The 12462-nt window shown below is 57.6% G+C and overlaps 1 protein-coding gene across 1 annotated transcript in view; it reads right to left on the bottom strand.

Annotated features, from left to right (window-relative positions):
• The window catches only part of Aldh4a1 (aldehyde dehydrogenase 4 family member A1), a 32617-nt gene that overhangs the window by 6963 nt on the left and 13192 nt on the right, over nucleotides 1–12462 (bottom strand). Inside the window, exons 2-14 of the mRNA XM_004637673.3 lie at nucleotides 11645–11729; nucleotides 11062–11154; nucleotides 10223–10270; nucleotides 9451–9606; nucleotides 7850–7999; nucleotides 7696–7770; nucleotides 6588–6775; nucleotides 4456–4529; nucleotides 3250–3446; nucleotides 3035–3082; nucleotides 2438–2590; nucleotides 2001–2122; nucleotides 1703–1821 (exon numbers count right to left, since the gene is read on the bottom strand). Coding sequence (XP_004637730.1) covers nucleotides 1703–1821; nucleotides 2001–2122; nucleotides 2438–2590; nucleotides 3035–3082; nucleotides 3250–3446; nucleotides 4456–4529; nucleotides 6588–6775; nucleotides 7696–7770; nucleotides 7850–7999; nucleotides 9451–9606; nucleotides 10223–10270; nucleotides 11062–11154; nucleotides 11645–11729 — 1508 coding nt within the window. The remainder of the gene's footprint in view (nucleotides 1–1702; nucleotides 1822–2000; nucleotides 2123–2437; nucleotides 2591–3034; nucleotides 3083–3249; nucleotides 3447–4455; nucleotides 4530–6587; nucleotides 6776–7695; nucleotides 7771–7849; nucleotides 8000–9450; nucleotides 9607–10222; nucleotides 10271–11061; nucleotides 11155–11644; nucleotides 11730–12462) is intronic.

Genomic DNA, 12462 nt, shown 5'->3' with positions numbered 1-12462 from the left:
AAAGAAAGAAAGTGGTAAAAAGGAATTTTTGCACACAGTTGGTGGGAATGTCATTTAGCACAGATACTGTAGAAAACAGTATTAAAGACAGAACTACGATCCAATCCAGCAATCCCACCCCTCCATATATATTAAATCAACACATCAGAGAGACACCTGCACATCCACACTCACTGTAGTACAGTAGCCAAGAAAAGGAAGCAACCTCAGCGTCCATCAACTGCTGAATGGACACAAAAAATGCAGTACATATATGCAATGGAATACTATTCAGCCATAAAAAGGAATGCAATCCTGTCATTTCCAACAACACAGATGGAACCAGAGATCATTCTGTGAAATGAAATAGACCAGGCCCAGAAAGCAAGCACCACATGATCTCATTCACACATGCAATCTAAAGCAGGTGAGCTTAGTCGGGATTGGCGGTGGTGCACACCTATAATCCCAGCACTCAGGAGGCTGAGGCAAGAGGATGGCCATGAGTTTGAGGCCAGTCTGAGCTGCATAGCAAGACCCTGTCTCAAAATAAAATCAAATCTCCTAATCTAAAACAGTTCAGCTTGGTAAGCTGAGAGCAGAATGAGGGAAGAGCGGAATAGAGAGGTTGGGCAATGGACACTGAGCTGGGGTTACACAGCAGCAAGATGCTCCGGTGTGCTGTGGCGTGGCCAGGTGACAGCAGGCAACACAGTACACTATAGATTTCAAAGAGCCAGAAGAAAAGATTTTGAATTTTTTTCACCATAAAGAATAAGTGTTTGAAAAGACAGATTTGAGTCAAAAACTACACAATGTGCGCATGTGTCGAGTCACGTGGTACCATGTTAACATGTACAACGGTGTGGCTAAGTATCAGTTTAAAAAACCACAGGCCTGTAATCCTAGCACTCGGGAGGCTGAGGGAAGAGGATCATCGCTGGTTCGAGGCCAGTCTGGGCTACAAAGTGAGCTCAAGGCCAGCCTGAACTGCATAATGAGACCCTGTCTCGAAAAAAAAATAATTAAAGAAAAAGAAAATAACTTAAGGGACAGAAATTCAAAATATAGTTATCTTTCATAATCTTTTAAGTGTAAGTACCACGCGCTAACCGATTGCACCACTGGAGCTCCTTTCATAATCTTTCATAATAAATCAGTTCTGGTAAATTATGAAACCTGAAGAGTGGCTCATAGGAGTGCATTCTGCAGCCAAGCTGGGCAGAAGCGGGGAGGACCCTGGGCTGTGACTGGCATCTGAAGTGGGGGGCAGCTTGTGGGGCTGCACCCTGAATCTGGGGTTTCCACTAGCGTGGGCAGCAGACATCAGAGCCCAGGGCAACCACAGGACCCCTGGGGGCATCTGCTGAGAACCAGGGAACCCCGCACACTGGGTTCAGTCCTGGCTCTGCCCAAGGAAGCGGCACCTTTTGATAAGTCACAGCCCCTTCTGTGCCTATTTGCCCATTTGTGAAATGGAGGCATGGGACATCAGTGATCTCAGCAATGGCAGGAGAGTGTGGGTGCTGCAGCCCAAATTACCACCCCTGTGCCTCAGTCTTCTCTTCTGTAAAATGGGAAGGAGGGGGGCACCTTTGTTCACACTAGCTTGGCACACAGTGAGGGCTCAGAGCGTGCCTGCTACTTTCTGTTTCTCTTAACACCCTTGAGATAAAGGCTCTGAGGTCTCTTGCTAGGGACATAGGAAGACAGATCCGCTCACCAGAGGCCCGGGATCCTCCGAAGGGCTGCTGGCCCACCACGGCACCAGTGGACTTGTCATTGATGTAGAAGTTACCAGCAGCGTTTCTTAGCACCTTTGTGGCTTCCCGGACAACATCCCTAAGTGAGGAGACACAAGTCAGAGGGCACCCAGCCTGCATGCTCTGTCTGTCCTGCCTACCTGTCGGAGCTGAGGAGGGATCAAGAGAAAGCAGGGGTGGCATCAGTACCAGGGACCACCCCCAGGAGGTGAGGAGATAGGCCACAGGGATAAAGGCTCTAGGGACGTGGCCACTCACTGATCCTGGGCGAACACTGCCCCCGTGAGGCCGTAGCTGGTGGTGCTGTCGACGAGCTGCAGGGTCTCCCTGTACTTGTCGTCTGGGTAGACATACACGGTGAGCACAGGCCCGAAGATTTCCTAAGAGAAGCAGTGGTCAGTGTCCCCAAGTCTCCGCAGCCCACAGGGGGAAGGGTGCCACTGTTGCTACTGCAATCAGCTGCCACAGTTGCTGGGTGGCCACACGTGGCCATGAGCAGTAGCAGAGCCAGCAGCTTATGACAGGGACAGAGCACTGGACTTGGAGGAGGAGGCTGCAGCTGAAGTCCTCGCTCTGCTCCCTCCCGGAATGAATGCTCCCTTTAGGACCTGCTCTCTCCTCTGTAATAGGGCAGTGGAAGGGAAACGCCTCACCGTGCCTGTCCTGACCTGGGCCCCGGCAGCCTGTCCAGTTACCTCCTTCATGATGGGCTCCTGAGGATCCTTGCTCTCCACGATGCAGGGCTCCACAAAGTAGCCCACGGAGTCGTCACACTTGCCCCCCGCCAGGATGCTGAGGCTAGGTGAGGAGCGGGCATGCTCCAGCCACTTCTTGATGCGTGCGAAGGACTGGAGCAGGAGAGGCGTGTCAGAGAGGCTGGGGTTGCCAGCAGCAGCCTCCCCACCCCGAGCCCCCAACATCTGTGCCCCAAGGGCTCTGGCTCAGACAAAGCCGACCTGCCTCTGTGTGTGTATGTGCACATGGGAGAGAACTACAGAGGTCTCTGCAAACACACAGACAACGGTAGATCTACATGCGTGGCTATACAGAGATCTGCACTGCCGTGCTCAGAGATATGCACGCATGTATGCACGTGTCCCTGGGTGCACGCAAGCACACAGTAGGTCAGCCCGTGTGCACATGCAGGGACATGCATGCATGGCTCCTGGGCTGCCTTGCTCAGAGTAGCAGGACTGAGTGGTTAGAGCCCCAAGTTAGAGCCCCTGCCATGCTTTCCTCCTCCCAACCCTGGGCTAACTGCCCTTCCTGAAATCCCTGCTTCTCCTCCGTACCTTGGCATCAATCACTGCAGAAAAGAAGGTCCCAAAATCCTCCGTGGGCTGCAGGCAAGGGAGGGAGAGAGCCCGGGAGTGGTGAGCTGCTGTGGCTGGCCAGAGGGAGCCCCTGCCCCACGCCTGTCCCCACGTGTCCTCCCGTGTCCCTCCCTCCTGCACTGCACGCAGAGAGCCAAGCCCCAATCCCATCAGCCACCCGCTGGGCCACTCACATCGCCCACTTTGATCCTGCTGTGCTCCTCCAGCAGCCGCCCTTTGATCTGCGGCCACAGCGAGGTGGGCACGTAGAGGCGCGAGCAGGCGGAGCACTTCTGGCCGCCGTACTCGAAGGCCGAGCGCAGCGTCCCGCTCACCACGCTGTCCACGTCGGCTGAGCGGTGCACGAAGTGGAAGTTCTTCCCGCCACACTCTGCGGGGACAGGATGGAAAATGCATGGGGGCTCCCCGGGCCACAACACAGCCCACACACAGTCCACCTGGTGTCCTGGTCTAGTGCCAGCCTCACAGATCACAAATGAGGAAACAAGTCCAGGAAGGGAGACGGCATCTGAGGGCATCAGTGCCGGGCAGGTCACCATACCCTTCTGCTTGGTTTCTTTGCTCAGTGAAGCGCTTGCCGACAGCACTGGCCCCCTGCCTGGCTCCCGATGAAGCACCTCATGCCACGTTCCCCTGAAGGCCCACAGCTATCTCTGCTATTATTCCCGATGCCAAAGACAAGAGAGCTGGGGCAGAGAGACCAAGATGCACACCCCGGCCGGGCAGTGTAACTTCCTATCGGCTGGCCAAGGAAAGGGGGGTCTGAGAATGGAGACCCTGAATCCCTCGTTCAAGAGGCGCCCTGCTGACCTCATGAAGCTCGGCGGCGCTGGGCGTGGCCGGAGGCTGGGGCAGGGCGGCTGATCTTGCCCCTCCCCCCCACCTCAGGCGCCTCCAGCCCCAGCCCGCTGCCTCTGCACCATGTGACCCGGGCTCCCTTTCCTCAAGGTCACAGCGCTTTCACAATGTGTGTCGCATCCACACGAAGCTTGTGGACATCTGACAGAAAGAAACCATGGGGCTGGTGAGATGGCTCAGTGGTCTAAAGCACCTACTTAGAACAAGCTAAGCTAAGCACAGGGACCGCGGTTCAATCCCCAGCACCACATGCCAGCCAACCCCGCCCCCTGGTGGGCTGAGCTGGCCACACACTAAATAAATAAATAAACAAACAAATAAAATTAAAAAAAGAAAAAAGAAAAGAAACCATGGTCCCTCGGTCACAAGCGCTTGGATACTGGCCAGGGGGGTGCAGGACACTTTGTCACTTCAGATAGTGCTGCCAGCAGGGTGGGGCCTCCAGGACTGCTCACCCCTCCCCACTGTCACCTCCGGCTCCTGCTCTTGTCCCTGGAACTGGAGGATGGGGGGTCTCTTACCTCCAGTCAGGCGTGGGAAGGTGCGGAAGCGGTCCAGGTTCTGTGCCACCTGCTTCCACAGGTGCTTGAAGGTGCTGGAAGCGGGGTGGGGGATGGTCAGGATCTGGGCTCAGACATGGGGGTGAGGGCGGGGCTGGGAAGCTGGTGGAGGGGGTGGGGTCTGCAGCCCAGTAAGGGGTGAGCAGGGGTCACAGGGATAAGAGGGGGCAGCTAGGAAGAGGAGACTGGGCGGCAAGATGGTGCCAAGAAGGTCAAGGCCTCAAAACCTGAAGGTACGGGTTTCTTTCCTGACGCAGATAATACACAGGGCTGTGTGGCCTCCTCAGGCGCATTACTTAACCTCTCTAAGCCTCCAATTCTGCGCTTCACCTAGGAACTGGAGAACAAGCCGCACGAGGCACGGCTGTGCTGTGACTGGCTCCCAGTGAGTCCAGAGTCCTGAGGCCTGTGCAGGGCACCAGGCAGAGGGACAAGCCCCGGCCTACCGCCCCACCACCCCAGCATCCAGGCCCAAGAGGCCAAGCTAAAGAGCATCTGGTAAGAGCCCTCAAGCCTGGGCCCAAGCTGCTACCTCCTCATCAGGCTCCCACTGTGACCAACCTCAGCACCACAAAAACAATAAAAATGCTAATCACCCAGGAGCCTGGGACACGGCAGCTAATACTAATTTATGACTTTCCTACCTTTAAGCCACCGCTCAGCAGAGCGTGGAAGCAGGGACCAGGCCTGCTCTGCCTGCTGATAGGCAGGGACTCAGGGTGCAGGCTGGAAAACAGCCCCCCTCAGCAATTCTTATGTCGCCGCGAGGGGTGGAAGGCGGTGGCAGGGCCTGAGGCAGCTGCTGCAGCTGTCCCGGCAGAACCAGAAGGACCCCAAGCTGTACCCAAACCCCTGCAGCCACACGACCTACCTTCCTCCAAGCTGGCTCACCAGGGCACCCACCTGGGGGAGCACTGCCCCTTCCACCCCCAACCTGGGTACCCTGTCGTCACCTGTCCCTCCACGCCTGGCCTGTGGATTGGCACTGGTTACACAGCTCCCTGCCATGCTCTCACCAGCTCTGCCCAATGTAGCCCTGCTGTCCCAACCCTGCATCGGGGCCATCGACTCGCTGGGTGCCCACAGCTCCCTGCTTCCTGCCTCCCCCCCCAGAGCACCCCTCCCCCCAGAGTGACCATCTAGGACAAAGGTGCCAGGTGGGAGCCTGCAGGCCGCAGGCAGAGGAAGCCATTAGCAGATGAGGCTGCAGGGGCCCAGGAACCAGACAGCACCATCAGCCTGTGGTGCCAATGGAAACACAGGCCTGGGGGCACTGGAGCATCTGGGTTCCAGAGAAGCCAACACTGGGATTTTTATATGAAATGGCTGCAGTGACACAGGTTGGGCCGTCACTACTGAGACTCACAGAACTAGACAGAGCCGCTCACTGGTCCCACCTAAAGACCATCATCCACAACCCTGGTTGGAGACACAGGCCTCTCCTGCTGTCTACAACATTCTGTGGTTCCTGGAAGTCAACTCTAGAATCAAGTCTAGGGTCGCTGAACTAAGCCCCCAAGGGGTGGGACAGAGGTCAAGGACCTCGGCCTCGGGTCAGCGGGTGATGATCTTGGAGACTGTACCTGCCTCTGCCCCAGCCGCCTGCTCCCCTCCATCACCCTCTTGCCCTGTGGCCCCAGAACTCTACACTCCAGCCACATGGACAGGGACCAAGATGCCAGGGATGACATCAGGCCTTTGCCCTCTGGCTCTTCTCTCTCCTAGAATACTCCTCCCCTCCCCCCACCTGGGTGAACTTAGACACTGAGACACCACTTCCTCCAAGAAGCCCACCAGACCCCTCCTTTACTACTGGACCCCCCAGTGACAGTGAAATCAAGATGCCCCCCAAATCAGGGGCTGAACCTTCAGCCAGCAAACACCAGGCAAGGTAAAGACTTCCACTCCCATTGGACGGGTGGAGAAGAGGTTCAGAGAGGTGAGGCGACTTGCCCTGGCCACACAGCAACAGGTGGGCATGGCCAGCATATGGCTTCTGGGTACAACCCAGAGTCTGGGCAGATGGTAGCAGAAGGGGCAGATGCCTGGTAAACTTCCCCTCCACACCACTGTGCCCTACCCCCAGGACTTACGGCACGCTGCCTGTAAAGTTGATGCCGCAGAGGTGCTCCGAGCTGGTGACAGTGTCCCCAAATACGGGCCCGTCCGCTGGTACAAACTGGATGATATTGGGGGGCAGGCCAGCCTCCCGGAGGACACGGTACACGGTGTAGCTGGCCAGCATGGCAGTGTCACTGGGCTTCCACAGAACCACATTGCCCTGGGAGTGTGACCATGATTCACATAGTAAGTCCCCTAACAGCATGGTCACCCCTCACCTGGCCATGTTGTCCGTCACCCAGCCCTGCCCTCCAAGGGTCTACTCTGAGCTCTGGGAGCGCCAGTTCCCTGCTTGGCCAGGGCTACCTCCTCCACAGCCTGCCCTTGCCCCCAGGCAGGTCTGTTCTATGTGGTTCCAGGTAGCACCTGGGTGTGGCTGCTTGCAGGTTCTCTGAGTCCAGGGTTAGACACAGGCACCACAGGCACAGGCGCACCTGCGTGTGCCCTGCACAGGTGCGAATGCCAAGGACATCCTGTATGCACACATGGCACACACTTGTGAGCTTCAGCTCTTGGCTGCCTGCCTGGAGGTCAGACTTTCCCAGCACCAAGTCAGGCTCGCCCTGCCCAGGCTTATCTGCGGAAACCTCAAATGGGGACAGCCACCTCCACTCTACTTGGACAACAGCAATGGGGCCCAATAGCTGCAAGACCACTAGTCTCAAGACAGACTGAGCCCAAAACTAGTCCATCATGTACCAGCCGTGTGCTTTGACAAGTCACCACTGCGTCTCAGCTTTGCATGGGCCAAACACGTTAACTGCAGCCTCGTAAGAGAGAGAATTACAAGAGCCCCGGGCGGCAGCAGGCCCTCCAGCATGACCGCCGTGGGCCCGACCTCACTGGACTCTCCCACTCCTGTAACACGGACTCCCCACTGTTCCCACTTCACAAACAAGGACACCATGATCCCGAGAAGTCTGTCTGAAGTCACCCAGCAAGGAACAAGGCTGAGAGCCAAACTAAGTACCAGACCCTGAAGCCTATCCATGCCCCAAGCCTTCATGATCAGCCCTGCCAGCTCCGTCTGCTGGGACCTGGTGGATGACACACTGCGGTGGGCTATGTCGCTGTCCTTACCATCAAGGCTGGAGTCCCTGACAGGTTGCCACCAATCGCAGTGAAGTTAAAAGGTGAAATGGCTGCCACGAAGCCCTGGGGAAAGGGGAGGCAGTGAGGCTGGGCTGGGGGCTTCCAGCAGCACCCTCCAGGCCCTTCCGTGTGCCCAAGGTACCTCCAGCCCCCGGTACACCACACGGTTGGTGCTAGGCGGCATGCTGACGGGCTGCTCAGCCTCCAGGTCCATAGCAAACTGGGCGTTGAATCGGAAGAAGTCAATGAGCTCCGCCGCAGCATCAGCTTCAGCCTGAATCACCGTCTTTCCCTGCAACATGGGGCTGTGCTCAGCGGAAAGAGAAGAGCCTCCTGGTACGGTGGCAGGCTTTTCCCCACAGCGAGCACAGAGCCCGGCTCCAAGGGGCAGGAGCCTTCACAGGGCCAGCCCAGCCTGAGCAGGGGACTAGCTGGGGGACCAGGGCAGGGACCTCGTGTGCAGGACGCAGAGGGCAGCTTCCCTGCGACAGCAATGCGGCCACCCTAGTCACCGAGGTTTAAGAACTCAAGCCTGGTGGCTGCGATCCCCTTCCTCCTGTCATCCCAGTGGCCAAGGACAGCCGTGGGAAAACGGCTCTGCAAGGCCAAGCCATCTGGGGCTTTTTTAGATGGCACCTGGCCCTTCCTTGGCACACAAAGCCCTTGACTGGTGCACACCCTGAAGCTGAGGCAAGATGGAGAAGCTGAGCTAGGATGTGCAAAGTGTTTCCTCTGAGCTCCTGACTCTTAGGACACTACCACTGAGCTACTGCTCCAACTTAGCAAGACCTGGTCTTGCTAAGTTGCCCAGTTAGAAATCTAAAGCTTAATAGTCCCGGGAGGGTGTGGAGCTGTCATCCCACTTCTGTGCAGCAGAGGGCGCTCCTGCCACAGGGGAGGAGGTGGGTGAGACCTTGCAGGGAACAGGGGAGCAGGTGGGTGAGACCTTGCAGGACCCACGTGGGTGGCACCCAAGATTTCGCTTCTGGACCTGGTGAAGTTAACCCTTTCCCTCCTGGCTGCTTCCTCCCTGACTACACATTAATCCAAGAATCATTTCTCATGGATTTCAGAGACTGCTTGAAGAAGAGCCCCTCACACAAGCAGAACATTTAGGTCTCAAAAAACCAAAATGACATAAAAACATTAAGAATGCAGTACACCCCGGTGTGACTACAGCTGTGATCCAAGAACAGCAAGCTGGGGGGGGAGGGGGGACACAGAACAGAATGAACCCTTGTAGCCCAGGAAGGTTCTAGAAGCATCCAGAGGAGGAGACAGAAGGCTGGAGCAGACAGGGAGGGGTCACTGGGTAGTGGCGGAGAGGATGCCGCAGTGTCCACAGTGTCTCCTTAGTGACATCGTGGGCAGGGCAGCCTGGCAGAGTAGCTGGCAGTCGGCACTGGTTGGGCAGGAAGCCCGGGTGTGGGGCTCACCTCTCAGTGATGGCGGGACCTGAGGGACCTACAAGCTGGGGACAAGCTGCCCTGAGGACGCAGGGGGCCATGGAGCCAGGAATCACTCACTGGAGTCACTGCTGTCTAGAACAGGTGGCCCGGGACAGGGACAGAGGTGGTAAAGAGGAGGGGACGGGACTACGGCTTAGCACAGTCTCTGACCATTTCTGCTCCTCCGTCCTGGCTCCGCGCCTCGTCCCGGCACACATCCCTGGGTCTCCAGCAGGACGGGTGGCCAGAGGCTGCCCAGCTCGTGCCTGCTAACAGAGGGTGAGGTGCGCCTCACCTGCCCCACCATGGTCTTGGCGAGGATCTCGGCCCTGCGCGGCCCACTCAGTATGTCTGCCGCCTTCAAGAAGATCTGGGCCCGGTCTGCAACTGGTTTCAGGTCCCATTCTTTCCTGGCAGCCAAGGCGGCCTCGATGGCCTTGTTGAGCAGAGCCTGATGGGAAAGGAAGTGGTCAGGCCTGCCTCCTGCAACGGATGGTCCCAGGGGAGTAGGTGGGGAAAAGAGATCGGGAAGCTACTCTGCATGGGAAGCCCCCGGCCCCGGCCCTCAGCCCCTTGTCCCCATAGCTGTGCTCAGCCTGTCCCAAGGCTGACTGGGCAGCTCCCGGCTCGGGCCACATCTGGGGGTCAGTCTGAGGCCCGCCCGAGTGACCGCCAGGCTGGCCAGCAGGTGCTGTTCTAGTCTCTCACGGTCTAATCAAGGCCCCAACTTCTTCATGAGGCCCATGGGCCCTGAACCTGCTGCCCAGAGGTTGCACACCCACTGCTGGAACTGCCCTCACTACCGCCTGGCACAGCTCCCAGGCCCTGTCACAGGCCACCCCACCCCCTTCCTGGCTTCACCCATGCCTCCTGCTACCCAGCTTTCCAGAGTCCACTCACTCCCAAGGGCAAAGTCTGCCCCACGGAGGGGGCATGGTGCACAGCCTAGCCCTGGCCAAAGCAAAGCAGCACTCATCTGCCTAGAGTTCACCTGGCCCTGAATTCACCCCCCGAAGATCAGACAGAGAAGCAGCGATTGCAGCCCATCAGAGAGCAGCGGGACTCACCTTGTCTGCATAACAGAACTTGGCAACCTTGCATCCATGGTTAAAAGGCTGGAAAGAAAGCAGAGTGATCTCACTGCCAGGAGTAGGGTGCCGGCGGGGACAGACCCAGTTCAAAGTTTCCATCCAGGGAGGTCCTGGACGTGCTCCCTCCCCTCACTTCCCCAAAGCCTTCTCCAGTGGCTTCTCCCTCCCAAAGGTCACTAGGCACCTGCTGCACACTGAGACGCCACCCCTGCATGGTGTCTGGGTCAGTCCAGGAGGACTACAAGGACCACAGACCACCATCTTTCAGGGAAAGTGTGGAATCTGTGGCCAGACACAGGTTCAAATCCCACCCGGAAGCTGCCTGGCCCTGAGCTTTGCGTAACTTCACATCCCCCGTCCAAGGATCCTGTCTGGGAAGCAGGCACTGAGGCCCACTTGGCACAGTCTGGAGAGCAGGACCGGTGGACCATGGGCAGAGATTCCCTGAGCCAGGTCCAGCACACACTGGCCTTGGGTTCCATCCGGACAGCATGGATGAGAACCCCATTTGCAAAGGAGCCAACCCTTCCCTCTCCCCCAGATTACAGTCCCCTGAGTTTCCTGGCTGCCTGCAGCAGCGCATGGCAGTTTCCAGTTGGATGGCAGACACTGTGTACACCTCCGTCCTCACTGCCACCCCACCTGTGGACAGGACTCGGGTGGGGCTAGGCACCCTCCCTCTGGCCTCTGCAGGTTGTGCTGCGGTGTCCACAGCACTCACGAGCTGGGAGGCAAGCACAGGCTCTGCCTTCTCAGCCACCGGAGGGCGGGACCCAGATGCTGGGAGACACAGCTTCCTGTGTTGGGGGACTTACCGACAGCTGGTACTGCACATCGGAAGTCCACACCTCCTCGTCACCCACCACACATGGGATGGCTTCCGTCCGGCCCTGCAGGTCCTTCAAGGCCTGGGGAAAAGGACCAAAGCATGAATGTGCACTTCTGCCACTCTTCCTATGGCCGAAAACCCTGACACGGAGTCTGCACATGGGGTAGCCGGAGCAGGACGCCAGGCTGGGCCTGCAGTCTCAGGGGACATGTGCACCCTCACCAAGGACTTTTCTCCAGCCTTGGTCTCCCTGCAGGAAGGTCAGGCCTCCCTCACGGTGCACTGCACCTGGACTCTCAGCACTGGAAGATAAAACACTGTACCTGAAACCTGCATGAAATCCCATGATTTCTTTAACTCCTGGCAATTAACTGGAAAATTACTTCAGTATGAAGCATCTGTGCACATGACCTCTGACCTGCGCTAGGATGTCACCCCTTTGTCCTCTGCTACTGCAGGTTCAAGGCCCTCAACTACAGACTACGCAGCCTCCCAGGGCTCAGGCAGGAGCAAGAGGGCCAGGGCTATCTCCCACCAAGTCCTGTTTCCGGGTGCCCCTATCCCGTTACCTTCTGAAGTGCTTCTCGCTCCGGGGTGCCCTTCGTGAACGCTAAGATGGGTTCATTGGCCACCTGCAGGTGCTTCCACCGAAGCCTGGGCACAAGGACAGAGCAGAGACAGACAGGTCAGCAGTGGCCACCGCAGGCCCCCAGCGCCCACTGTGCTGGGTCTTCTGCAATGGCCCAGAAGCCTGAAACCCAAAAGCAAGAGTAGCGCCTAGGGCTGGGGGAGGGGGCCTGGCCTGCAGCCTCAGACCCCAAAGTCCTAGTCCTGCCACTGGGCACTGTCAGGCATGGGACCCACCTCCTCTGGGCCTGTTTCTAAGCTGTCACCTGAGAACCATCTCACCCGCATCACAGAGTTGTGGAGTTCAAGCGTTCTGCACACAGAGAGCTCCTCTGGCTTTATTTCCCACAATGCCCCCTTTATTCTAAGTTACTTCTTTCTCCAAGCTGAAAAGGTGGCACGTTCCTGAGCTGAGTCTCAGAATGAAGTTTCCCTGGCACAAGAGCTGGGCACCCCAGAGGTACAAGGGTGTTCGAGATGTGTGTCATGAACCTGGAAGACTGCCCTGAGCCATGGATGGAGCCAGGGAGGGCTGGTTTGGGGAATCCGTGGCTGGTACTCGAAGGACAGAAGAATTACAAGAAACTGCAGCTTTATTTAAAGAAGGAAAGGAGGGCTGGCCAAATAGCTCTGCAGATTAAAGCACCTACAAGCAGGTGCAGCGGCCTGCCGTGCCAGCCCCGCCCCCAGGGCACGCTGAGGGCATCTGAGACTGGGCGAGGTGATGCACAACTGCGATCCCAGCTCTCGGGAGGCTGCA

This window comes from Octodon degus, unplaced genomic scaffold (genome assembly GCF_000260255.1).
Source record: "Octodon degus isolate 3935 unplaced genomic scaffold, OctDeg1.0 scaffold00092, whole genome shotgun sequence".
In the NCBI taxonomy this organism is placed as follows: Eukaryota; Metazoa; Chordata; class Mammalia; order Rodentia; family Octodontidae; genus Octodon; species Octodon degus.
This window is presented reverse-complemented; position numbering and strand designations above follow the sequence as displayed.